The sequence below is a fragment of the Branchiostoma floridae genome, chromosome 2, assembly GCF_000003815.2.
Source record: "Branchiostoma floridae strain S238N-H82 chromosome 2, Bfl_VNyyK, whole genome shotgun sequence".
Classification (NCBI taxonomy): Eukaryota; Metazoa; Chordata; class Leptocardii; order Amphioxiformes; family Branchiostomatidae; genus Branchiostoma; species Branchiostoma floridae.
In genome coordinates this window covers 300927-324843 of record NC_049980.1, presented here as the reverse complement: position 1 = coordinate 324843, position 23917 = coordinate 300927, and the positions used below count along the sequence as shown (strand labels likewise).

The following is a 23917-nucleotide window of genomic DNA, read 5'->3' as shown; positions in this document are numbered from 1 at the left end:
GCTACCTTAGCAGGCTGAAGGTTAAAGTGGAACTCTACATCCACCCTTGTACATCGCTTCCCATCCGTTACATTTTTTATCGGACTACATATTACATGTATGTCTTGTTTTTATCAGAACAGGCCGCTGTCACAGTGATCTACCCCTCCCAGCAAAATTGTCAGCGATCTCGCCCTCCCCGGCTAGTGATCTTGCCCCCTATCTCGCCCCCTATCTCGCCCCCCTTTAGCGATTTCGCCCCTCCCCCCCAAAAAACGGGTTTACATAACATTTTAGAAGTTGGTTGGTATGAATCACAAAATGCAGTTTCAGAATGATATAAGTACACAATAACTCCATCCATAGTATTAATATTAACGTAATTACTTCTTGATAAGACAATTAAAGTTGTTTCGGACAAGGAGGTTTGGGTCCGCTGTATTCCCATACTTGCATATGGTTGAGGTTCTGGGTCGGAGTTCAAATCTGACCGGAGTTGGCGGAAGGGTGGTGTAATAGGCCGGAAGTGCGCTGTTGTCCCCCTAACTTTTGCTCCCTATTGCTTGGTGATCGTTATAGCTGAGCATAGATTTGTCGTATTTCCTGTAAAGCCCGTGGGTTGTATTGTTTTTGTGCGAGGAGTAGTTGGTCGGCCATCGAAACCATTTTTGTATTAGTCCGCTGCAACGGTGATGCGGTTTTTTCGCCTGATGACCCAAATATCGTCGTTTTTCATGCGATTTCGAAGAAATGACGTCATCGGAGATTGCAAAAAAGTTATCACATGGAATTTTTTTATTTTCATTTTACACAGACATGAAGTATTTAGCTTCTCTACCACGTAGGCCGTTAGCCTGGGAAAATTCGTTTTTTCCAAGCAGCTTCGATCAAAAAAGTGTTAAAAAATGATAGTTTTCGGGTCCAAAATTAAAATTTTACTACATATTCTAACCAAAATAAAGAGGCAACAGACGGTACCAATATGTTTGTCGGAAAGAGGTAGTAAACGACTTTCCGCCATAATGATTAAATTTCGCTACGTTTAATAGCGGAACTGTAGCCCTTCGGCCTGAGGCTGTCCAACAACCTCCGAAATCGTAAAAGAAACTCCGGTCCGAGACCTTGAGTCTCGCTAGTGATCTCGCCCCTCGGGGGTGAGATCGCTGTGACACCGGTAAATATCCACTTCTGGAATGTTCTACTTAGGCCCTAGACTGTTAATTGCCTCTTGGGGATTCCAAAAACTTACGATTGATTACGAGAAGCTATATAATGCAAGTTTACCTTTATCCGCGGGGTAAGCTATGTCCGTTTCCTCAGAAACGGGGGATTTAGGGATACCAAGTCGAAAGATAGACGTTGGTTTCAAATTGCAACGTGGTCAAAACAATACAGTTTGAAATCACCGTCCGTCGATCTGATGTCTTTGAATACCCTGTCTGTTTTCATCTACAACGGATATGGGTTATCCAGCGGATAAAGATGAACTAACGTTAATGAATCTGTAGTTCCCACACAATGATGGCGTCATCACTTATGCGTTCTGTAGGCCGTCGTATAGCTGTGTATATAGCTGACAACATGACAAGCTAACAACTGCGTCAGGAAAGGGCGAACATACAGTGCCTTTTTTTCTTGTGTTAAACGACATTGATCATACCTTTTTTCACAGCAACACTTGCACGTCAGGTCTCAGTGATCTACAGAGTACATTAAGCTATACAAGGAAATAGCTTCGGGACAGCTTCATAGTTCCAGCTGTGGACTCGACAAAGGTACTTGAACGACAAAGTTTTAGACAAGAGGTAACTCCGTATACAGGCCTTGGGTGAAGTTACTGGTTTACTGCCGGGCCGGGCAGCAAAACATAGTAAGTAGAAGGTATGTGAATGCATTATAGAACACCCAAAAGAATGTTTTTATCAAGATAAGTATTAAATATTTCCAAGAAAAACAACTCTATATTTTAATCAACGTAAACATATAATAAAGCATGGTAATACAAATTGTGAACCCTCTATGCTGCACCTTGCGCCATGGTAGTCACGACGATGACTGTCTGTTTCTTATTTTTGGTCGTTAATTTCATAAGGAGACAACAAAATGTCTGAATCTGGACAAAGAGTAAACAACAACAAAAACGGTCGTAATAGTACTTTTTAAAGCAACTACTTTAACAGTTTCTGCCAGTATGGCAAATGTGGATAATATATTTTATATTTGAGGCAACCTCATTTCTGTCGTTAGAGATCTGTCAAATTTATTTAACATCCGTGATTTGCGCTTGCCCTAGGTTCGTTTTGTTTAATTTTTGTCTGTGCCGCAACAGTTGTTGACTCTTAATGTTTACTGTAGCTCTACTCTACTACACCACAGTTGTTGTTTCAGATCGATGTAACCTTCCGCCATGCCGCCCGAAGACGAGAAAGAGTCCCCGGAGAAAGAGTTCGCCGGTAACACAACTCTACACGGACTCAACAGGGTAGGTGTCCCTACTCTAATACGTCTGTTTAGTGCTGGAAATGAGGGTCTTTCTACACTTGATTGCAAAATGTTGTTGTGAATGGAAGGGCACCCACACCGAGTATTGAAAAGGCCGTTTTACACTATGTTCAAAATAGGTGCTATTATCCGTCCATTTATGTCATCGCTGACTTGCTAATGTCCATATACAGTAAAAGCCCGTTAATTGCACAACGGATTACCGCACACTTCTGTTTATTGCACGTAATCCTCAAATCCCAAACCATTATTGCTCCACCTGGATAACTGCACGGAATACACTGGCAAATAAGGTGTGCAATTAAGCGGCTTCCACTGTACTATGACGATACTAATGTAATATCAACAATCAATCAGGCCTAGATATTGAAGTCATGTTAGCATTCGCTTACTCCAGATTCACAAAAGTCTCACTTTGACCAAACGTTGACGATTTTTTCGGCCTAAATATTTCCGCGTTTTTTCTCAAACGCAATTGGCAAATGACCTACTACATTTTGTAGTCACACTGTGTTTTTGTTATTCATTTCCTCAGATTTTCATCGCTCCGAGCAAATATTTTCGTGCGTGGTGGATATTCGTCATTCTCGCCTCTTACGCCGGGTTCGGATATATGTTCGGTTCTATGTAAGTATTAATAGTTACCTAACTTCAGATTCTGACTTTGTTTATTACATTCGACAAGGAGGTAAATGTTTTCGGGTTTGTGTGTAAGCTTGTCTGTTTGTGTAGAGCATTACCCGCGAAGTCATATCTGGAACTATAGATATTTGGTATTTGCTGTTAGGTTTTGCCAAAACCCGGAGAAATGTCGGTCCCCTATCGGCTTGATTTGGTACTGCAGCGGGACTTTTGCCGAAAAGATCTCGTGTTCTGACCAAGCTTTGGACATCAATGATAAGTCATGTGGTCTGGAAGACGTGGAAAAAAGTCTGGTCCCTATTCGCTGTCTTTGGAACTGCAGGGGTATTTGAGTTCTAGAGTTTGAAATAGCCTGAGGATGAGCGAAGATTGAATTTATACTTATACTTATAATTTATCATCTGTTGTCTGATATAGTCTTGCTATCGTATATGAACTTTGCCTCCCCCCCCCCCCCCCAGGATTTACTCATACTTCACCTACGACACCATCACTTACACCCGTCTGGAGTTCACGGCTGGCGACTTACTATTTCCGGCCGTCACAATCTGCAACATGAACAAGTACGTAATATATTAGTTTAATCGTATAATGTATGCAGAAATAGAGTCTGAATAATGTATCTATGTAAGTGTTTGTGTGTTTGTGTGTGTGTGTGTGTGTGTTTTTGTGTGTGTGTTTATGTGTATGTGTGTGTGTGTGCGTGTGTGTGTGTGTATGCGTTTATGTGTTTGTGTGTGTGTAAGTGTGTGTGTGTTTGTGTTTGTGTGTGTGTGTCTATGTGTGTGTGAGTGTATGTGCGTGTGTGTGTGCGTATGTGTATGCGTGTGTGTGTACGTGTGTGTACGTGTGTGTGTGTGTGTGTGCGTGTGTGTGTATGGGCGTGTGTGTGTGTGTGTGTGTGTGTGTGTGTGTGTGTGTATTTTGCTTATGTGTGCGGTTTTATTTTGTATTTGTTTGTGTATGATCACGTCTGTGTGTGCGTTTGTGTGTGTCTGTGTGTGTGCGATCGTGCGTGTCTGTATGCATTCAGTTTAATTCATCTAATCTTTCTCTTTTCATCTTTCTTTGGATGTTTACATATTTGATGCCAGTAAACTGAAAGTGGCGGACTGGTACTACCTGTCCATGTAGTTGAACGGGGTTCAGCTGAACGTGTCCACAATCCTGTCCAGCGGTGTACCGCCTGACGAAACTGTCAACTCAACTTTAAACATTGAGGTACGTCACGGCAAGGTCCACAACAATGTTCTAGTGGTTAGCAGGACAGTTTGGGGTCACCCGGCCGGTCAAAGGTTTAAATCGTTGTCTATCTATAGTCCTTACAGAGCTCCCAAAAAGCAAAGTATTGTCCGACAAGCCAGGAATCAGTACTCAATAGCCTTTAACACATTTCCTCTTTCAAATCACGTTTTGACAGTTTTTTTAACCTACCTCGTGCACAAATGAACTTTAAAATGCGCCAGAATATACCATATACACATGTAATTTTGCGAAAACGTTGTATCAATGCTCTTCAGTAATAACCAACTTGTTTGAAATATCCACGGATACAGTGTATCATTTCCATCACTATTTGTCTCTTTCAGCCAATTCGAATGTTGTATTTTATAACCCTTATAAAATTATAGTTTGAAGACGCTTCCATTCCTCGCATAATACCTTATTTATTGTTATGCTTTGTTTACATTGTTCAACGAAACAGGACATGAAGATAGAGGACATTGTGAGGGAAAAGGGATTCGAAGTTTCACCGCTTCGCTTAAAACTTTGCTTCTGGAAAGGCATCTTCTGTACACCCATGGTAAGTCGAAAGGTGGCACTTGTGCATGTTGACTATATAATCGGCCATACATTGTGGCTTTTAAACGTATGATCAGAAGCATCAAGCGAAAATAACAAAGGATTACTGTATTTACATTGCAGTTGTAATAGTCCTTTCGTTTTGCCAAACTCCACGTGTAAATTCCATCCTAAATTATGTAGATGTATTCATTTGCATAATCTATTCATTGTGTACACACTTAAACATGTTAGAAGAATGTGATTCCGATAGTCCCAATTAATTGCAATTTTGTATTGATTATGCAATTTTTTGCACAATTGGTACATCTTCTAGATAATGCCCTGTCTGCTATAAGTTTAAGACACACAGACACACCGAAACGTATTTCTATTTTTTTTATTATGGAGGTATTAAAGTTCACAGATTCAGAAAAAAATTTGTGAAGTCAACCGATGACTTCACTTGTTTTTTTTAGATCTGTAGTGTTCGCCATGTTCTATAAGTAACCATTTACTTGACAATGCTCTTAACCACAGAACTTCACCCATTCATTCAACTACTTCGGGAACTGCTACACTTTCAACGCCGACGAGAACAACCCACTGAAACAGACTATGGAAGGATCCGGCAACGGCTTCATGGCCTTTCTCGACATCATAGTGGTGAGAAAAATTTATTTCATAGATTTATTTTTATTTTTTTTCTCTTTTTTAAATGACATGCATGCTGTTTAAAACAACTTCAAGTGTGCACCATGGTATCGATGTGGTGTAATGGTAGGGTTTGGTTTGGTTTGGTTATACAGATCTCCATTAGCGACTGATATGTTACTATTCTTCCTGGAGTCCGGGTTATTTGTGAAGAATCACCAATTCTAGATGGAAGGATGTGCACTCCAAAGGTCCTGTATTCCAATCCCCTGACATGTCACGCTAACAATGTGCTCTTTGGAAGGGCACTTTCCATTCCTCACATCAGTCAGGTTAAAATGATTTCATAACAACAATTACCTCACTCTGATAGAGTGCTAAGCGGAAGTCCCATGTTTGAGGACAGCTGCACCTCGAGTACGTAAAAGGAACCACAATTATTGGAAAGATTAACGAGTGTGGATGAATCAAATAAAACTTCCCGGATATACAATTTTACTCTACAAAATAAACATGGTGTGTTACGATACAAGGGTATAAGGCGGTTTACCAGGTATTGAATACAAGCGAAACAAAAGATCCCGAAAAGGTCGACATTTGACCCTTTTATCTAACACTGTGACTGATAAAGGTTGTGGATCAATGGAAGCGATTTCTTCCCATAGGATGACTACACGGAAAACTATTTCACTGGCGGTGTTTCTGAGATCGGACTGAAGCTCCTAGTGCACGACCCGAGAGAGCCCGCTATCATGGACACCCAGGGCATCGCCCTCGCACCGGGCAACCACGCCTTCATCGCCATCAAACGGACATTGGTAGGTACTCTGCTTTAGGTGTTGTCTAAAATGGAATGACCAGTTGACTGTTAGAAATAACGAAAATACTAATCGTGTGCCTTTATGTAAAGCACAACTCAAGAACTTATGAATCTGTTTGATAATTTGGAGTGTGTAAGTGTCGGCAAAGTGACTGTCAAATTTCGTAATGGGCTCCCCTAGCGCATTTTATAGTATTATTGTAGAACCTTAGCATGTGCAAAACAAGAGATACCAAAACGTGAAATTCCACAGTAATACTATGATAACACACTGTTAAAGGGCCAAAAAAATCCAATGATTTTCCGACCTCAACAAGATTTACCCTTTTATCATATACACTTATACGTTTATTTATCAAGACAATCCATCTAGGCGCTCTCTAGTGCGGTCAGACTCTGCCGAGTACCAAGCAAGTAAGTGACCTGCTCTGTTTCAAGGGGATAAACTGCGATGTTAATTTGGGCAAAATTCTTTTATCTCACACTATCGCCGCCCCCCCCCCCCCCCCAGTACGAGAACCATGTTCCTCCGTGGGGGGTCTGCGAGGACCGACAGCTGGAGTATTACGACACCTACACCTTACCTGCCTGCTATCTGGAGTGCAGGAGTAAACACATCGTTGCGAACTGTGCATGCCGACCGTTCTACCTGCCTGGTACGTCCTTTGCTTTGGTTTTCCTGTTGGTTTAATTTGTATTGCATACCCTTTGAACCACATCATTGCATACTACACTCGGATTTGTACTGAACAGTCAAGCCACATATCCGAATTGATGTATTAACCAGATCCACTCATAACGGGAAGGACCCCTACTCTTTTGGACAAGTGCGGTGGGTTCTTTAACGCTTCGAGGTGTGGCTCTTCTTAAATACGGGACCTCCATTTACCGTTCTATCTGAGGGATGTCCCCAGCCACACTTTTATCTGAGGGAAGCGAGGATGGCAAATAAAATGTTAAGTGCCATTCCCAAGGTTAAGGACACAACGTCCACGGGGCATGTCAAAAGATTCTAACCCAAGACCTTGGCCAAACACACTATCATTGCCGGAGCTACTTACGGATGAATATATCTGATTTGAATACTTGGGTTCATAATTGCGAGGTATTGCGACAGGATACGTTAGTGTTGTCATATTCCTTCTTATTTTGCGCTACTTACAGGAACAGCGCCATCGTGCGACCCGATCACAATGTTCACCTGTGTCAGAGAAGTACTTGGTGAGTTTACCGTGTTGAAATCGGTCAATATACTGAAAATTGTGATAAGGGGAACCTTTAATGTTGTTAAAGAAAGTCGTAACTTTGAGAAAGAATTTATCTTTTTTTCAAAGAGCAGACGGCCACGTTCCGACGCGTCGTTTAGCTTGAGCTGGCACATGATGTTTTCTCTGTAGTTTCGACACACCTTTGACTGTTTATTTCTATGCGATTAGGTGACGTCATCTTATCCTCACTGAACCCAAAAGGCGTTGTGCAACACACATTTATCAAGCTGTACTCAAGCATGGGTATATAGATACTCGTGATGGTTTTAATTTGCATTGCACTGCAACTGCAGCATAGGTGTTGGTGTCTAACAGATGCGGTCCCAGGCTTCCAAAGTATTCACATATATACATAGAAAAGTAATGCAGTGTTTGCAATGCACACTGGTACGACATTGTAAACATACCATTAACTATTCATGTCGATAATTTGCGTTTGGGACCGCATTCGCAAGCAGCAACGCCTGTGCTACAGTGCAACGTGAACCAGTCAGAACTGCCCCGAGGAAGGTGACAGACGGTCATCGAGCTTGCATAGCCGCTGGTTTTGTATGGATAACTGTGTGCTATTCAGCGTCTTCCTTGTCTTCTTCCTAATTACAGCACAGGTGACCAGAGGAGAACTGGAGTGTAACTGTCCCGTACCCTGCAGTATGACCAAGTACAGCACGTCTGTGTCGTACGCAGGCTGGCCAAACAAACTGACAGAAGAACACATATCCACAGCATACGGCATAGACCCAGCCTACATGGCGTGAGTATGTTGTGACATACAAACGATTGGATAAAAACCTTTATTGTACATGTTATCCCAGATTTCTGTATTACAGGTCACTAAACAAATACATACGAGGGTGAGTCAGAAAGTAATGCAAGTGGTTTCATAACAGACTCGTTCTTTGATCGAATGAGTTGAAATTTGGCACAAAGGTTACGACATATCTCCTCTTGAGATTGAAATATCTAAATTTGTTGCTCATTATTTTATGAGTGACTGAGCTGCTTTCAAGGTGACCACACCCTTGGTATCCCGTCAGAAGAAAAGTGAGGACCAAATAACGTACAATTAAGAATTTCCCTACACCATTTCTTGCTATTGTAGGAGACTAAGCCAGCACATGCAATAAGCTGCATCCATCTATAAGCCACATGCTTAATTTCAACTCTGAAATCCGAGCAGCTTTTCTTTTTTCGTTGCTGGTGTAGAGTGAGGTATACTCGGTCTTCAGGGTCATGAAATCTGCGGTGTTATGATTAAAACTTTCTGTAGCCTTTTTTCCCATTAACAAAGAGATATGAAACTTAGCACATCTTTTGGTCTTTAAACAGTTAATATCTGTGTAAAGTTTCGTTTCTCTTGGTTAATGGAAAAGTAATCTTTTAACCAAAAAACTCACGAATTCGTGTATAAATCCAACAGCTCTATAACACAACTTACTGCATCCTAGCAGCTGTAAGTAAAGAACCATTACGAGTTTAGAAATGAAAATTGGCACGTAACCTATAGAGACATTTGGTATCATTCATGTATAATCTCAACCTCCTTAATGGATTGTCAGTAAGTCAGATTTAGAGGAATTGATAGTCTGACAAGCTACCAAGGGTGTGTTCATCTTGAAATTAACTGAGTTGCTCATCAAATGGTAAGACCAAATTTAAAACAATCAATTTCAAGAAGACATATGCCTCTAATTTTGTGCCAAATTTCAACTCAGTTTATTAAAAAACGAGTCTGTTATGAAACCACTTGCATTACTTTCTGACTCACCATCGTATTTACACAAATACATATTACGTATATACGGGTATCGTAGTCTACTATACAGGCGCGGCTTCTTCTCGCATTTTAGTGATGTTGTAATTCATTGAACGTTCGGAGAATAGTGTTATTGCTGTAAAGGCAGTATTCCTAGCTGCAAATGATGAGTATGGAATAGCCTTGGTGACTCTGGATTGGAGGCCGAGGACGCATTTGCTTGTATATTATATATAGTAGCTCTCCGGAGTCACTTTGGCTAGGTCATGGACGATGATATGGACTATGAATTGACAAGATAAATATCATGTCGCTAAATATCTCAGAATACACGTTATTCTGGAGGCAGGAACTTGCGCCTGAGAGTCATGGTAATGATATTTCTGTTGCTTATTCCAGAGAAAACGGTGTTGTCTTCAGCGTGTACTACGAGGAACTGAATTACCAGAAAATCAGGCAGCTAAAAGCCATGGACGGAGGGCAGCTTGCAAGTAAGTAGGATGTTAATCACAAACTATGTCCCTTGGAAAACTACTCGAATTGATCCGAAGTCAATTTGCGCTTCAAGCGAATAGATTGGCGTAGATTTTGCTTAGTGTGAACAGGGTCTTTGTTTTCTCACTGCCTTACTCCCATCCTGTACTCATCACTCTAACAAACTGTCAGCCAAAGGTGCCCCCGTGACCCCGGTGCGGCATTGCGGGGTTCGTTCACTGTGTGTTATTTTCGCCACATGTTTTTATAATTTACACTTTGTGTAATACGTCAAATATGACTTAGAAAACAACAAAATACACAAAACGTATCACAATTAGTTCTTAATCTCTGAAATACGTCGAGTAATCTTTCGAAACCCGCTGCGCCACACTGGTACCCCAAGTGCAGTGCACCACCCAAGTGTACCTTAACATACTTGATTCTCTCCCATAACGAACCCAGTTAACATTGGAGGGATGATGGGCCTGTTTATAGGAGACAGTGTGTTGTCTCTCCTGGAGGAGTGGGAGTACCTGTGGCAGCGTCTAAAGGGGTTCCTCTGCAAACCTCAGACGTTGAATTTATCTAAAAGAAAACAATGAGTACGCTAATGTGTACGCCCCCCTCCCCACCCACAGGTAACATAGGAGGAATGATGGGCCTATTTATAGGAGCCAGTGTGTTGTCTCTACTGGAGGTGTGGGAGTACCTGTGGCAGCGTCTGAAGGGACTTCTGAGAAGGAGCCGCCGCCCGCCGGTGGATGACGATAAAGCCGCGGCATACGACCTGGAAAAGGGCACAGCTTTCAACAACACGGCATTCAACAAATAAATGTTTATTTGTGAATCTAAACTCAACTCCATGATATAGAGAAACTCATGGATGTCTACCTTTACTGCAGCCGTTCACATGTTCGAAGGACGTATACTATGTTTCAGACATGCGACCATACGCATAGGTACTGACTAATCGGTCGTAATAACCTAGGGAATGGTTAGCCTCCATAGCCTGCTCTCTGGGGCTTTTTTTGGCTCATAATACACTTTTGCTGGCCATTTCTTTTTGTACTGGGTCACTGATTGCGAGCATGTCATACGGATCGCAGTCTTGCGGCTGAATTGAGGTAATGGCATTACATTCAGCACAGTTATCACATCATACAATATAAACGATACAATTCCTAGCACATTAAGATAAGAAGCAAGGTTTAAAATATCTAAAGTGAATTACGCGATTAAAAACTAATATTGCACATTCAATTAATCGTGATTTTTCATCGTATTGCACTAAGGTACATACGCATTGGGTAAACAGCAGCAAACAGGTCAGTTCGGAATTCAGATGTGCTTTTGCATCAGTACTAGGATGAATTTAGCAGTCTGACAAGGAAAGGCATGCTGCTGTTATATATGGTACCAGGCAGTTCTAGTGAGAACAGAGTTCAGATTATTACAAGTTCTGGTGAGACGGCCGCTGATCTCGCCACGGGACGGTGGAAGCCAGTCACGGTAGAGGGGAGAGCTTAACAGTCTGAGTCCGAACTTTCTACATAACAGGGTTCGTCTCGCCTCAAGTGTCGGGAGGTTGAGTTGTTGGCAGGCTTCTAAGTAGGAGGAGTAGTGCTTGCCTAGAATTGTGCGGCACGCACGACGTTGTATGTTCTCAAGTTGTGACGCTTGGGTACTGGTGAGACCTGGACTCCAGGCGGGTGCAGCGTATTCGAGGAGCGGCCGAACGTAGCATGTGTACACTGCTAGAAGGTCTTCCTGGGGGAGGTGGAACTTCTTTAGTTGTCTTAAGATGAAAAGTCGCTTTGAGCTCTGTTTGGTGATGTGAGTGACATGTGTGGCCCATTTCAGGTCAGCCTGTACCCATACTCCCAGTAACTTTGCAACGCGTACAATCTGAAGGTCGTGGCCGCTGATGTGGAGAGGTGGGAGTGGGGGCGGTGTTCTAGTGAAATTGAACTGTTTGCATAGTTGATATTGTGCTATGTTGAAAGCCTTTATTTTCATTTTCATCAGGTTTGTTACATGTCCATTAGTATGGTTAGTTGAAACTCAACGTACAGCTGTTCCTGTAGTTGTATCTTAACGTCGATTAAAATGTTTGTTTTGTAACTGTTTTTCCAATAAAGGCTTGTTTTTCTCCGACACAATAGGTATAACTTAAAGGACCCTCACCCCCAAAACACGACGTAAACAATATTGGTAATTATATGTCATTATGCAGCACGTTATGGTGCTGCAGCCAATATCTTAGAACCTTCTTCATACATATTGAATAATAGTGCATATTAAATCACGATTTCTAAACTCAAAACGCCCCAAGCCAGACTATAATTGAAGGATTTAGTAGAGCAGAAAATCATTCGGTACGTCTAGCCGCCATGGCGCAACGTACTCAGGACAATCCCGGTCGAAATCCCCGAGCAGACCGAAGCAATGACCCCGGTACCGGCGGACGAGATGGACAATCTGACCGAGGACAAAGGGTTCACTGGTGGGGAGGCCGACAAGTAGATGCTAAAGAAATTCGTGACCAGCTGAACGTCAACCCTACTTATGGCTCCAAAAATGATAGCTCAGGTTGGTACTTGCTTTTTGTAATAAGCACTCAGCACTTGAGACTATATACCCTATTTTAGAACTGGCATTTACCTTTCACTGTAGATATGGCTGTAGATACATATACCAAGGTAAATATTATGTACAATATTTTGTGTATATATATATATATCAAAGTTATTCATGGATTTGTACTTTTACATTGTTATTGTCAAATATCCTGGCCTGTACCTAGCTTTGGTTAGGGCTTAGATAGGACGTTAAATGGAGTTCCTGTGTTTGTGAAGAACCACGAATCACAGATGGGTTGTCCTTATCTTCGTCAGCAGGGCGAGCTTTTGTAATAACCACAGCCTACCTGGGCAAGCCCGGTTGTGCGTGCTGAACAGCCAAACCAATAAGTAAATACTATTAGATAAATATCCCCTACATGCACCAGGGCCAGTCATGCAATCACTACCTGCAGCTACCACGATTGGTAAATAATGCAATAGGAAGTATACAAGTATAGACTTTACAGGCTGCATGTAGTAGGAAGGTTAAAAAACTAGGGAATGTTGAACAAAAAAAAAACATGTTTAAAACCTAGCAACGACATCTGCTGCATCACAAACCGTGCTTTATAAGATAGTCCTGTGACATTCCTGCACCGTGCTCAATCGCGGACAGTGCTAGATACAGATGGGGCCTTATACCATACTATGTTTTTAGGGAGGAGTCTCTCTCTCTCTCTCTCTCTCTCTCTATATATATATATATATAAATGATACCAGGCACGGTTCTTGCAAACTCTCGCAAAATCAAGCCTTATTTGGAAACATGGGCGTGAATGATTATATCATTGTCCCGTCAATCACAGAGATTGGCATCAATTCTGGCCACAGGCCTCGAGAGTCGGGTTGTGCCCCGTTCCGTGCCTGAATGTTAATATTTTGTTTGCGCGCAAGCTATTAAATTTCTTTCAACGAATTGTTATTCATCGAAGGGGAACAATAAGTATTAATCTTCTTTGAAGCTTCTAACATTGCGTGATAAAAGAACATTGCACCGCCATCATTGTATTTTGTAGACTTTGATGAAGATGAAAAAGGCTCCTGTGACCAGGTGCGGAGTTTCCTGTCTTGCTCCCGCCTGGCCCACGTTGTCAAGACAACCGTCGTCATGGCAATTTTGATAACGTCTGTAACATTTATCATACTGCAAGTGAGCACGCCACATCCAGACTTCGATACGGTAAGCTTTGTAATTAACCACGTGATATGTTACCAAACCACACCCTTATCCATCCTTTGCAATTACATGTAGCTTGGCATGTAAACACCAATCCGTTTCGAAAAACACATTAAGCTTATTTGTGTGACAAATTATTCACTTCTGTTGTTCCCATGCTTGATCTTTATTTTGGCGAATGAAAAATGCCTCATGTGTTTAAAATCATTCCAAAACAGGTACGAAACCACTCTGCGTTGATCAGTAGTCTGGAGAAACAACTTTCGACTCTTCGGAAAGACCTCGAAACTCGCTTCGATCCGGCCTTTAGCCTGAAGGAGCAGGAAAAACATCTGGATAAATGCTTGTCACTGATCAACAACCTTGAACAACGGGTATCGAAGAACGAGAAACTCCTAGACAACGTATCCATGAGCGTCAGCCGTTTGCCAGACCGAATATTGAACCTTGAGGAACACCACGACAACCAATCTGCATTAGTCAACCGACTGGAGGAGCAAGCGCCAAACCTTGAGGAACACCAGGACAACCGCTCAACACTTGTCACCCGAATGGAAGAGCAAGCGCCAAGCCTTGTAGTACACCAGGACAACAGCTCAGCACTTGTCAGCCGACTGAAGGAGCAAGACCCAACCCTTGTGGAACACCAAGACAACCGCTCAACACTTGTCACCCGAATGGAAGAGCAAGCACCAAGCCTTGTGGTACACCAGGACAACCGCTCAGCACCTGTCAACCGAATGGAAGAGAAAAGCTCAACCGATGTAGAAAACGAAGACAACCGATCAGCACTCTTCAACGGAATGGAAGAGCAAGCACCAAGCCTTGGGGTACACCAGGACAACCGCTTAGCACTTGTCAACCGACTGGGAGAGCGAGTACCAACACCTGAGGAACGATGCGACAACCACTCAACACTTGTCAGCCGTGATGGCCTAGTGTCGATTTTGGAAGAGGAACACAGCAACGCCCATTCAGCGCAGGTTATCCGCATGCGGGACCAAGTATTGACCCTTGCAGATCATCTCGGCAACTATTCAGCACTTGTTAACCGTCTGCAGAAACAATTGTCTTATCTTGAGGAACGCCACGACAACAACACTGCACTGGTCAACCGTCTGGAAGGCCAAGTATTGTTCCTCAATAAACGTCATTACAACCGTTCTGCATTCGACAGCCGTCTGGAGGAGAGCCCAGTCTTGACCCTTAATGAACACCTTGAAACGCTTTCAGCAATGATCACCAATCTAAATGACCAGGTGTCGAGTCTTAACAACGAACAGATCAGCAACCGCTTGAGTCTGGTTAGCCTACTAGAAGGCAAAGTGTCGACCCTTCCGGAACGCCAAGACAATAGTTCAGCATTGATCCGCCGTATAGAGGGCCGAGTGTTTACCCTTGAGGAACATGTCAAGAACCGTTCAGCAGTGATAGATCGTCTAAAGGACCAAGTATCGACCATCGAAGAACGGGTCGACAACTGTGCAGCACTTGTCAGCCGACTTGTTGAGCACCTACCACCCCGTGAGGAACAAAATCACAACCGCTCAACGCTAACCAGTAGTCTGGAGAAGCAAGTAACCACCCACGGAGGACACCTCAAGACCCACTCAACACTGATCAGCCGTCTGAAAGACCAAGTTTTGACCCTGGAGAAAATGCAGAACGATCGTTTATCACTGTTCAACAGACTGGATGGCCAAATGTCGATAATGGTGGAACACAGCAACAACCACACGGCACAGGGCATCCGTTTTGAGAAACAAATGTCTGCCCTTGAAGAACATATAGGCACCTTCTCAGCACTGGTCAGTCGTCAAGAGGACAAATTATTTCGTCTTGAAGAACGCCACGATAACCACTCTGTGCTGGTCAGTCATCTGGAGGGTCAAGTATTGCCCCTCAAGGAAAGTCATGACAACAGTTCTACACTGTTCAGCCGTCTGGAGGACCAAGTGTCAACCCTTGCGGAACGCCAGGACAACCACTCAGACCTAATAGGTCGTCTGATGAACCTATTCTTGACCCTGGAAGAGCAACTTGATTACCCACCAGCACTGGAGAAACACCATGACAACTGTTCTGCAGTGGTGAGCAGCCTAGAGAACCAAGTGTCGACCATCAAAGAACGCCAGGACAATCGTTCAGCTTTGTTCAGCCTTCTGGAAGAACAGGTATTGACATTAAAAAAAGACCAGGAGAAGCATTCAGCTATGGTAAGCCGTGTCGAGGGCCAAGTATGGACCCTGGAGGAACGCCACAACAATCGGTCAGCATTGATCAGCCGTCTGGAGCACCAAGTGTTGACCTTTGAAGAACACCTCAAAAAGTGGTCAGCACTGGTCAGCAGTCTGAAGGGTCAAGTATCGAACCCTGAAGAATGGATCAAAACCTGCTTAAGTCTGGACAGCCGTCTTGAAAGCCGAGTATCCACCCTGGAGGAACACCACGTCAATCTCTCAGCATTGGTCAGCCGTCTGGAGGGCCAAATATTGACCTTTGAAAAACACCTCAAGAAGTGCTCTGCATCGGTCAGTAGTCTGAAGGATCAAGTGTTGACCCTTGAAGAATGGATCGACAACCGCTTAAGTGTGGTGAGCCGTCTCGAGGGCCAAATGTGGACCCTGCAGAAACGCCACGATAATTGCTCAGCAAAAGTCAGCCATCTGAAGGGCAAAGTATTAGCCCTTGAAGAACGCCACAAGAAGCATTCATCAGTAATACACCATCTGAAGGACCGAGTATCGACCCTTGAGGAACGGATCGAAAACCACCTAAGTCTGGACAGCAGTATCGAGGGCAAAGTGTCGACTCCTAAAGAACGCCATGATAACCGCCTAGCACTGGCCCAACGGAACCTTGAAGAACGTCTCGATAACCTCTCAAGACTGCTCAGCCGTCTGGAAAACCATGTGTTAGCCCTTGAAGGACGTCTGGACAGTCGCTCAACGCTAACCAGCCGTCTGAAGGGCCAAGTGTCGACCCCTGAGGATCAAGCGACCCAAATTGGAACCAGCCGACCTCACCTTCAGGTGGACGCAGAGGTAGATCAACCGACACACTGGAAAACTGATTCACTAGGTTCGTCCTGTAATTAATGGCAACATATTGTAGTTATAAAATTGGCGTACCTGAATATCTATGATTAACCGTCTTGATCATTATGTTACAATTTTTAAACTCTACATCTGTACACAAAATAGCAAGATTTCAATCAGAGCTCATGATCACCAACCTCTTTACTCAGCCGAGAGGGGGCCGATATCGACTTCCAAGCACCTTTGACCCCTTGCTGACGTCACACTTCCGGTCTGGGTCATTTCAGCTTGATAAAGATCAAAGGACTGATCGAAAGCTTGTTGAAAATTGCTTTATTTTGTGTACGGATATAGAGTTTAAAATTGTAACATAACGTTAATTACCGCCACAGATGAACTTACATTTACGTCTTGATAATCTTGGGGCGTCCAGATTCTTTTAAAATACTTTTAAAGTATTTGCATTGTTCTGACGTCAAATGTTAAGACATACAACAAAGTTTGTACATCCTGCCATTTTGGAGGGGATGGTCTGCCTGTCCGGGGTCAATGACCTCAATATGAGTCACCGACACATACAGTATATGCAACGAATTTTTTTGTTTAAATAAAGGCATATTAGATAAATACATTATGCAAATTACTGCCTTGTTTTTATCATCAAGAAAATAAAAACAAGAATTTTACAAAATCTTTAACATGCTTTACGAAGATATGGGGTCTCTGAACGCTTGTTCTGCTTTCGAATTCAAAAGCTTTCTAAAAGTGTATCTTTTTCTTGAAATGTTCCTTGTAGAAAGGTGCAGCGTCGGGCCGTCTGGGGTGGGAAACCTTGACGCCAAGATCACCGCATCTACCATTCATCCGCATTGTTCTACAGACAAAGCGCGTTTAAACTCGGTCGGTGGGTATGCGACAGGATGGTGCCCCAACGATTTGCATAGGGATTGGCACAGGGAGTGGCTTCAGGTACAGTTATGGACTTGCCATTGCAACTAACTAAATAAAAAAAAATTAAAAAAAACTAGAGTTCGACAAACACATTTCTTCGCCAAATAATCATGCCTTTATTTAAGACTTTAAGTGTAAGGTCTTATTCATGTATTACTAAATAGTAGCATGAACTGTGATCCTCACAAAGCCAGAAATGCTCCCCCAAACAAGTCTGTGATCACAGATGACCTGGTACCATGCCTGGTCAATCAGAATTTCATGCCTTCCAGAGGTTTTGTCCCCAGTGTGACAGCGTCCAGCTCACAAGCTCCTCCAGCAAAATATCTGTGTAACAGCTGTGTCTATAGATATAGGTCAATATGATATATATATATATATATAGAAAACAGTTTATTTCTGTTGATTGGCCACTAATTACAACTAAATGCATCTTTCCATGTAGATTATTATATAAAGTACCTTTCAGCCAAAAACAATGCAAACAAGTTAGAAAGTCCTATCATGGAATTCAGTGGATTTCTGTACTTTCCTCATTAATTATGCAAATTAGCTGTTGATTTTAATAATCAGCATAACATTATGTAAGTCGTCACTTAGGCTATCTACCACTCAAAAATCAACGACCACAGCATGTTCAGAACACAAGATGTAAAAAATTGTTTTGCTGCAGTACCTTAGGAAGCCGCTAGGGGCCCACTTTCATACTCGACCTTTGTTGTTCTGACCCCTACCCACCTACCAAATATTATCAGGATCCTTTCAAGGCTTCTTGAGTTATGCATTACACAAACAAACGGACGCACACACTCGGCCCGCTACCGTCCTAACGGAAAATGATATGCCAACTATTTTCGAACACAACCTTCCTTTCTGCAAACGCTACTCAAAGACTAAATATCATGAAAATCCATACACAGATTCTTGAGTTATATGCTGTTGGAATGGATTTATGAACGTTCCTCATTAATTATGCAAATTATCTGCTGATTTGCATAATAAGCATTACATTGTGTAAGTCATCACTCATTCTATCTACATACCAGAAATCCTGATGATCCGTCAACACGTTCTTGAGTTATTCTCGTCCAAAGTTTGAAAGAAAATCGGTGCCTGCAGTTCCCAAAAAGCCGCTAGGGGGTCCAAACTCACAGCACTTACTCTCTGTCCCAAGGGCAATCTACCACTCAAAAATCATGACCACAGCCTGTCCAGAACACAAAGTGTATAATTTAAAAGTTTTGCTGCAGTACCTTAGGCAGCCACTAGAGGGCCCATTATCGAACTTGACCTTTGTTTTCCTGACACCCACTTACCTATTAAATATCATCAGGATCCATTCAAGGGTTCTCGAGTTATCTTGCATACAGACAAACGCACTTACATACAAATCCCGCTACAGCACCGCTAGTATGAGCTAGGTAACCATTTTCGTACTTGACCCTCCTCTCCAAAACTGCTACACACCTACCAGGTATCGTGAAAATCCCCCCGCTGCATTTTGACTTATTTTGACAACCGCTACACACCTACCAAAAATCACAAAGTTCCATCCACAATTTCTGGAGTTATTTGCTGTTGACCTACATACAGACCCAAGTCAGCATTCTCATACTCTTCTTGGCGAAGAGAATAAAAAATAACTGATTCTAACCTTGCTAATACAATATTTCATATTGTCGTCTCTTGTTTCAACGTCACTGGCCAGGTGTATATTTTGGTTCGTTTGTCGTTTTTCATCACTGTAACTTCCGTCACATATTTATTACAAGTCTACGTTAATGGTAGACTTGTTAATGGTTGAATTTAATTTGTATACTTTTGTATTGTAGTCATCTCTGTCGCTTAGGTTCCTTTTGCGTAGACAAGTGTCATAGTCTGTATAGACTGACTGACACAGACGTTAATGGTCCGATTGTTTTTTTCTGATAGGTTGATCTGAATACAATGGCCAGGTTAGCAGGTGTAGTTACACAAGGAAGGGCTGACTACGACCAATGGGTGACCAGCTACAAACTCACCTTTAGCTCCGATGGCAACATCTGGCACACATACTCCGAACATGGACAGGAAAAGGTTGTACTTGTAGGCAAACGTTATCTTATAGCCGTATTTGTGTTCTATCCTTTCGCCGAGCTGTATGGTTGTTTTACGCGATGGAAGTTTGTAGGGTATTGCTGTTTACAAGAAAGGTGATCTGTTATGACGAGTGACCTATTACAAATGCGAGATTTGGGGAATTCTTGTCAAACGGTCGCAAACTATGCTAAGACGTCGCCAAAGAGGCACCAAGCCACACAACGTCTGAAGAATAAGCCATTAGCTTGATTGGTTTCTATATCTTCATATACATATTTTTTTTGTTTCTGCAAACACCCCGTTAGGACCCTGGTTCTAACATGTATTCCCAGCATGAATGCGGTATAATGTGTAAGCCAGTGTCTGACTTGCATTTTTTTCATTTTTTTTCATTATTCTTAAGTGATTAATACATTAAATGGCATTGATACAAACAAGACAACTTTGCATTCTTATCTTTTAAAATCCGCTTGTAATCATTGTTAAATTAATTGAGAACATTGGCATTAATCTATATCATACTTTTGTCCTTACTAGGTGCTTATAGGCAATACTGACAGGAACTCAGAAGTTCGGCACCTTCTTGTCCTTCCGATCACCGCAAGGTTTGTTCGTTTCTACCCGGTGACGTGGTACTCATACCCCAGTATGAGGATGGAGGTTCTCCTGTGTGTGAATGGGAAGACGATGTCAGGTAAGACAAGTTAACGGCTCGTTTTATTTAAAAGGATAATGCATGCAGATTTATGAGTTTTGTTTCAATAAATTGAATCTGAAGTGTGATACTGGAAATGTTAATTAACCCTATCCAGACTGGGCTTTTGGGGCATTCCCTGGACGGGGGGGGGGGTGTTGGAGGGGCTCCTTCGTATTTTCAACAAGGCTTACTGTACGATCACGAAAATTTCAGGGGGTGATATGCTCGTCAAGTTCTATAATTCCTAAAATTTCTATATCATTATGACGTAATATGACGCAATTATGACGTCATTACTTGATTTTCTTTGGCTTAAACGGGGAATTCCCATAATATCTGAATATTTCACACAAATAGTTACCAATAAAGGTTTCTTATCAATATATAAGTGCTATAAGACTTCTGTTGTCAAAAGCAGACGCAACGACGTCAAAATGACATCATAAAATGACGTAATCTGTAGTTTGCTATCCACTATTTTGGATTATCAATCTTAAGATACATCTTTTCAGCATATAGCACGAAAACCCCATGAAATTGATTGAAAGCGTTCACAAGAACGTTTTCTGTAATAAAATACTAGTCTCTACCAGACTCCGGATCGCTGGAAAAATCGTAGAAATGGAAAAAATAGAGGAGTAAGCCGGCCAGAGGAATATAACCAGCCAGGGAACAGCACGCGATCTGGAGCTGTTCCCTGGCCGGTTATATTCCTCTCTATTTGTTCCATTTTCACGATTTTCCAGCGATCCGGAGTCTGGTAGAGACTAATAATATACCAAGTAGTGATGAAATTCGACTGAAAATAAGCTAGTTATACTGTTATTGTCATAATGATATTGTCGGCCATCTTGGATTTTGACCAATTACGTCATCTCATTAGCATAATTCATGAATTTTTAATTTTAACAGGTTGTCCCATAGCAGACTACGTTCGTTTTAACGGAGTTTGCTACAAGAGCTTTACGGAACCAAAAACTCCCGATGAGGCCAGACAGGCTTGTGCCGAAGACGGGGGCATGTTAGCCATGCCGAAGGACAGAGCGACCAACACTTTTCTCGCCAGTCTACAGAAGGACATCGGAGGTTACTGGCTTGGGCTGACCTACGCCAATCGAGACGGTCAGTGGGCATTTGAGGACGGTCAAGCCCTGACGTCATCTGGCTACTCCAACTGGCGGCATGGAAGTCCACATGGTCGTAGTGGCTGTGCCGGATTTTGGTCGACTGGTTCTTCATGGGCCGACAAACACTGCAACGACCGCAAGGGATTCATTTGTCAGCTATATGAAGGTGCGTATGTCCATCAGCTTCCTCCTGATTATTACATGTGCGAATGGTGATCAATGAGTTCAGAGCCTCACCAAAAAAATCAAGTGCACAACTATTCTTTAAGTTAATAGCTATGTTATTAATATCATGAAGTCTTACATGGCTGTCTGGCAAACATTGAATAATTCTGATTATTTCTTTGCAGGCCAGCCCGGCACTACAGCTAAAACAACAACGAAAGCAACAACCTCTCCTCTGCGTAAGTAAAATGTTATTCACAAAAAGTATGCTTATAATTTACAAGGCAAGCTCAACACTTAGGTTCCTGCCATACCATGGAATTAACAATTGTGTCTTCAATATATTTGTCTATGATCTTTGCTAGAACATAGAAACAAAAGAACATATAATAACCCGATCGATTCGGAAGGCAATTCAAACATGAAGAACAATGCGTTTCGTGCTCCGTCCAATATAAGTTTCGACCGCTTACCTTTAAATGTACACAAGCCTGTGAACTGTTCATCACACACATGCACACTCACAAACACACACACACACACACACACAAAGACAGACAGACAGACACACACACACACACATTCAAATACAATTTAACATACACACACACATTGCATATTTCTGACATATGTCATCTTTAGGCCCTTTTGCTTGAACACTACCAGGTGGATACATGTAACTTTTAGAGTTGTTCGAAATGAATCAGAAGTACATCACAAAAATGTGAAATGAAAACATAAAGAATCTCCACAAGAGATTAATAACTTAAGTGGGTTTTTAAAAACGTTTCTCAACCATTTCTTCTGTCATACTGCCAAGCCTCTAATTCCAGAGATTAACGGCAGATTGTGCATGAGTTAGTTTCAACAAAAGTAACCGGTACAAATAGACAAGGGAAAATAAAGGAAAGGAAAATGAAGACAAACTGATTTTGTGTGAGCAAAGGACAGGACAACTGAGTTAAGTGGGTTGATAGCTCATAGTTATATAGCGTAAAGTCTAATATGACTGTCTGGCAAACTTTAAATAATTATGATCATTTCTTTGCAGGCCAGTCCAGCACTACAGCTCAGACAACAACCACTCCTCCGCGTAAGTTCAGATGTTATTCAAAAGAAAGATGCTTAGAATTTACAAGACAAGCTCACCAGTCAGGTGCCTGTCATACAATTGTGTAATCTATGGTGACAACAATTTTCTTCAACCAATGACTGTTTTGTAAAGGTAAGTACATACCTCCTAAATTTTTTATGTTTACCAGCACATCTTCGTCATGAGGAATGACCTAGCCTCATGTTATTCAAAAGAAAGATGCTTAGAATTTACAAGACAAGCTCACCAGTCAGGTGCCTGTCATACAATTGTGTAATCTATGGTGACAACAATTTTCTTCAACCAATGACTGTTTTGTAAAGGTAAGTACATACCTCCTAAATTTTTTATGTTTACCATACACATACACATACACATACACATACACATATACATAATACACATACATATACATATACACATACTCATACACATTCACATACACATACACATACACATACACATACACATACACATATACATAATACACATACATATACATATACACATACTCATACACATTCACATACACATACACATACACATACACATACACATACACATACACATACACATACACATTCACATACACATACACATACACATACACATACAAATAACACACACACACACATATTACATATTTGTGACATATGAAAGCTTCAGGCCCGTTTGCTTAAACACTAACAGATGGATACATGCAACTATTTGGATTTTTTTCGAAAATTATCAGAAGTGCATAACCAAAATGTGAAATGGAAACATAATAGATCTAAAAAAAACACTGCAGGTGAAAAAAAAATGTGAGTCTCTAAAAACATTCATCAACCTTGTGTATCGTGAAACCATCCAGAAGGCATACATCCTTACTTTTTACAATGTATCATTTGTCCTTGACATGAAGTGGTCTGGATGTCCTGGTGCAACTGTTGCAGATCACGTCAGGACAAAGCGGTGTACGCTCGTGCAACATTTAAAGTGCGCATGCGCAGTGACACGACTTGTGGGTAATATGTCAAAGGAGATTTCCCTGATTTGTGAAAAATTCTCGTCTTGACAATTGTCTTCCCTCGCAGAATAATATTCAGC

General features: G+C 41.9%; 4 protein-coding genes across 4 annotated transcripts; all 4 read left to right on the top strand.

Moving 5' to 3' along the window:
• The first annotated feature begins 2376 nt into the window (after window positions 1–2376).
• Window positions 2377–4921, top strand: LOC118406210 (acid-sensing ion channel 5-like). Its single transcript, XM_035806116.1, has 5 exons — window positions 2377–2461; window positions 3017–3108; window positions 3585–3686; window positions 4218–4344; window positions 4829–4921. Exons 1-4 carry the CDS (start codon window positions 2387–2389, stop codon window positions 4255–4257), a joined length of 309 nt encoding a protein of 102 aa, XP_035662009.1. The 5' UTR covers window positions 2377–2386; the 3' UTR covers window positions 4258–4344; window positions 4829–4921.
• Window positions 4832–7945, top strand: LOC118410495 (acid-sensing ion channel 1C-like). The gene is made up of 6 exons (XM_035812235.1): window positions 4832–4927; window positions 5446–5571; window positions 6225–6377; window positions 6891–7035; window positions 7544–7600; window positions 7941–7945. The coding sequence occupies exons 1-6, from the start codon at window positions 4832–4834 to the stop codon at window positions 7943–7945; spliced, it is 582 nt and encodes a 193-aa protein (XP_035668128.1).
• A 311-nt stretch (window positions 7946–8256) lies between these two features.
• On the top strand, window positions 8257–11091 carry LOC118406199 (acid-sensing ion channel 4-A-like). Its single transcript, XM_035806107.1, has 3 exons — window positions 8257–8401; window positions 9803–9894; window positions 10519–11091. Exons 1-3 carry the CDS (start codon window positions 8301–8303, stop codon window positions 10710–10712), a joined length of 387 nt encoding a protein of 128 aa, XP_035662000.1. The 5' UTR covers window positions 8257–8300; the 3' UTR covers window positions 10713–11091.
• Window positions 11092–12325: 1234 nt separating this feature from the next.
• On the top strand, window positions 12326–21982 carry LOC118410493 (myosin-11-like). Its single transcript, XM_035812232.1, has 6 exons — window positions 12326–12383; window positions 13518–13681; window positions 13897–16722; window positions 20284–20440; window positions 21356–21565; window positions 21921–21982. Exons 1-6 carry the CDS (start codon window positions 12326–12328, stop codon window positions 21980–21982), a joined length of 3477 nt encoding a protein of 1158 aa, XP_035668125.1.
• Window positions 21983–23917: the final 1935 nt, after the last annotated feature.

Bases quoted from the DNA above. Each gene is read 5' to 3' on its own strand.
- LOC118410495 (XM_035812235.1), top strand. From the start codon at position 4,832: ATGAAGATAGAGGACATTGTGAGGGAAAAGGGATTCGAAGTTTCACCG. The intron at 4,928-5,445 runs GTAAGTCGAAAG...TCTTAACCACAG, and splicing joins GCATCTTCTGTACACCCATG to AACTTCACCCATTCATTCAA. The intron at 6,378-6,890 runs GTAGGTACTCTG...CCCCCCCCCCAG, and splicing joins TCGCCATCAAACGGACATTG to TACGAGAACCATGTTCCTCC.
- LOC118406199 (XM_035806107.1), top strand. From the start codon at position 8,301: ATGACCAAGTACAGCACGTCTGTGTCGTACGCAGGCTGGCCAAACAAA. The intron at 8,402-9,802 runs GTGAGTATGTTG...TGCTTATTCCAG, and splicing joins ATAGACCCAGCCTACATGGC to AGAAAACGGTGTTGTCTTCA. The intron at 9,895-10,518 runs GTAAGTAGGATG...CCCCACCCACAG, and splicing joins GGACGGAGGGCAGCTTGCAA to GTAACATAGGAGGAATGATG.
- LOC118406210 (XM_035806116.1), top strand. From the start codon at position 2,387: ATGCCGCCCGAAGACGAGAAAGAGTCCCCGGAGAAAGAGTTCGCCGGT. The intron at 3,109-3,584 runs GTAAGTATTAAT...CCCCCCCCCCAG, and splicing joins GGATATATGTTCGGTTCTAT to GATTTACTCATACTTCACCT. The intron at 3,687-4,217 runs GTACGTAATATA...ATTTGATGCCAG, and splicing joins ACAATCTGCAACATGAACAA to TAAACTGAAAGTGGCGGACT.
- LOC118410493 (XM_035812232.1), top strand. From the start codon at position 12,326: ATGACCCCGGTACCGGCGGACGAGATGGACAATCTGACCGAGGACAAA. The intron at 13,682-13,896 runs GTAAGCTTTGTA...ATTCCAAAACAG, and splicing joins CACATCCAGACTTCGATACG to GTACGAAACCACTCTGCGTT. The intron at 20,441-21,355 runs GTAAGACAAGTT...TAATTTTAACAG, and splicing joins GAATGGGAAGACGATGTCAG to GTTGTCCCATAGCAGACTAC.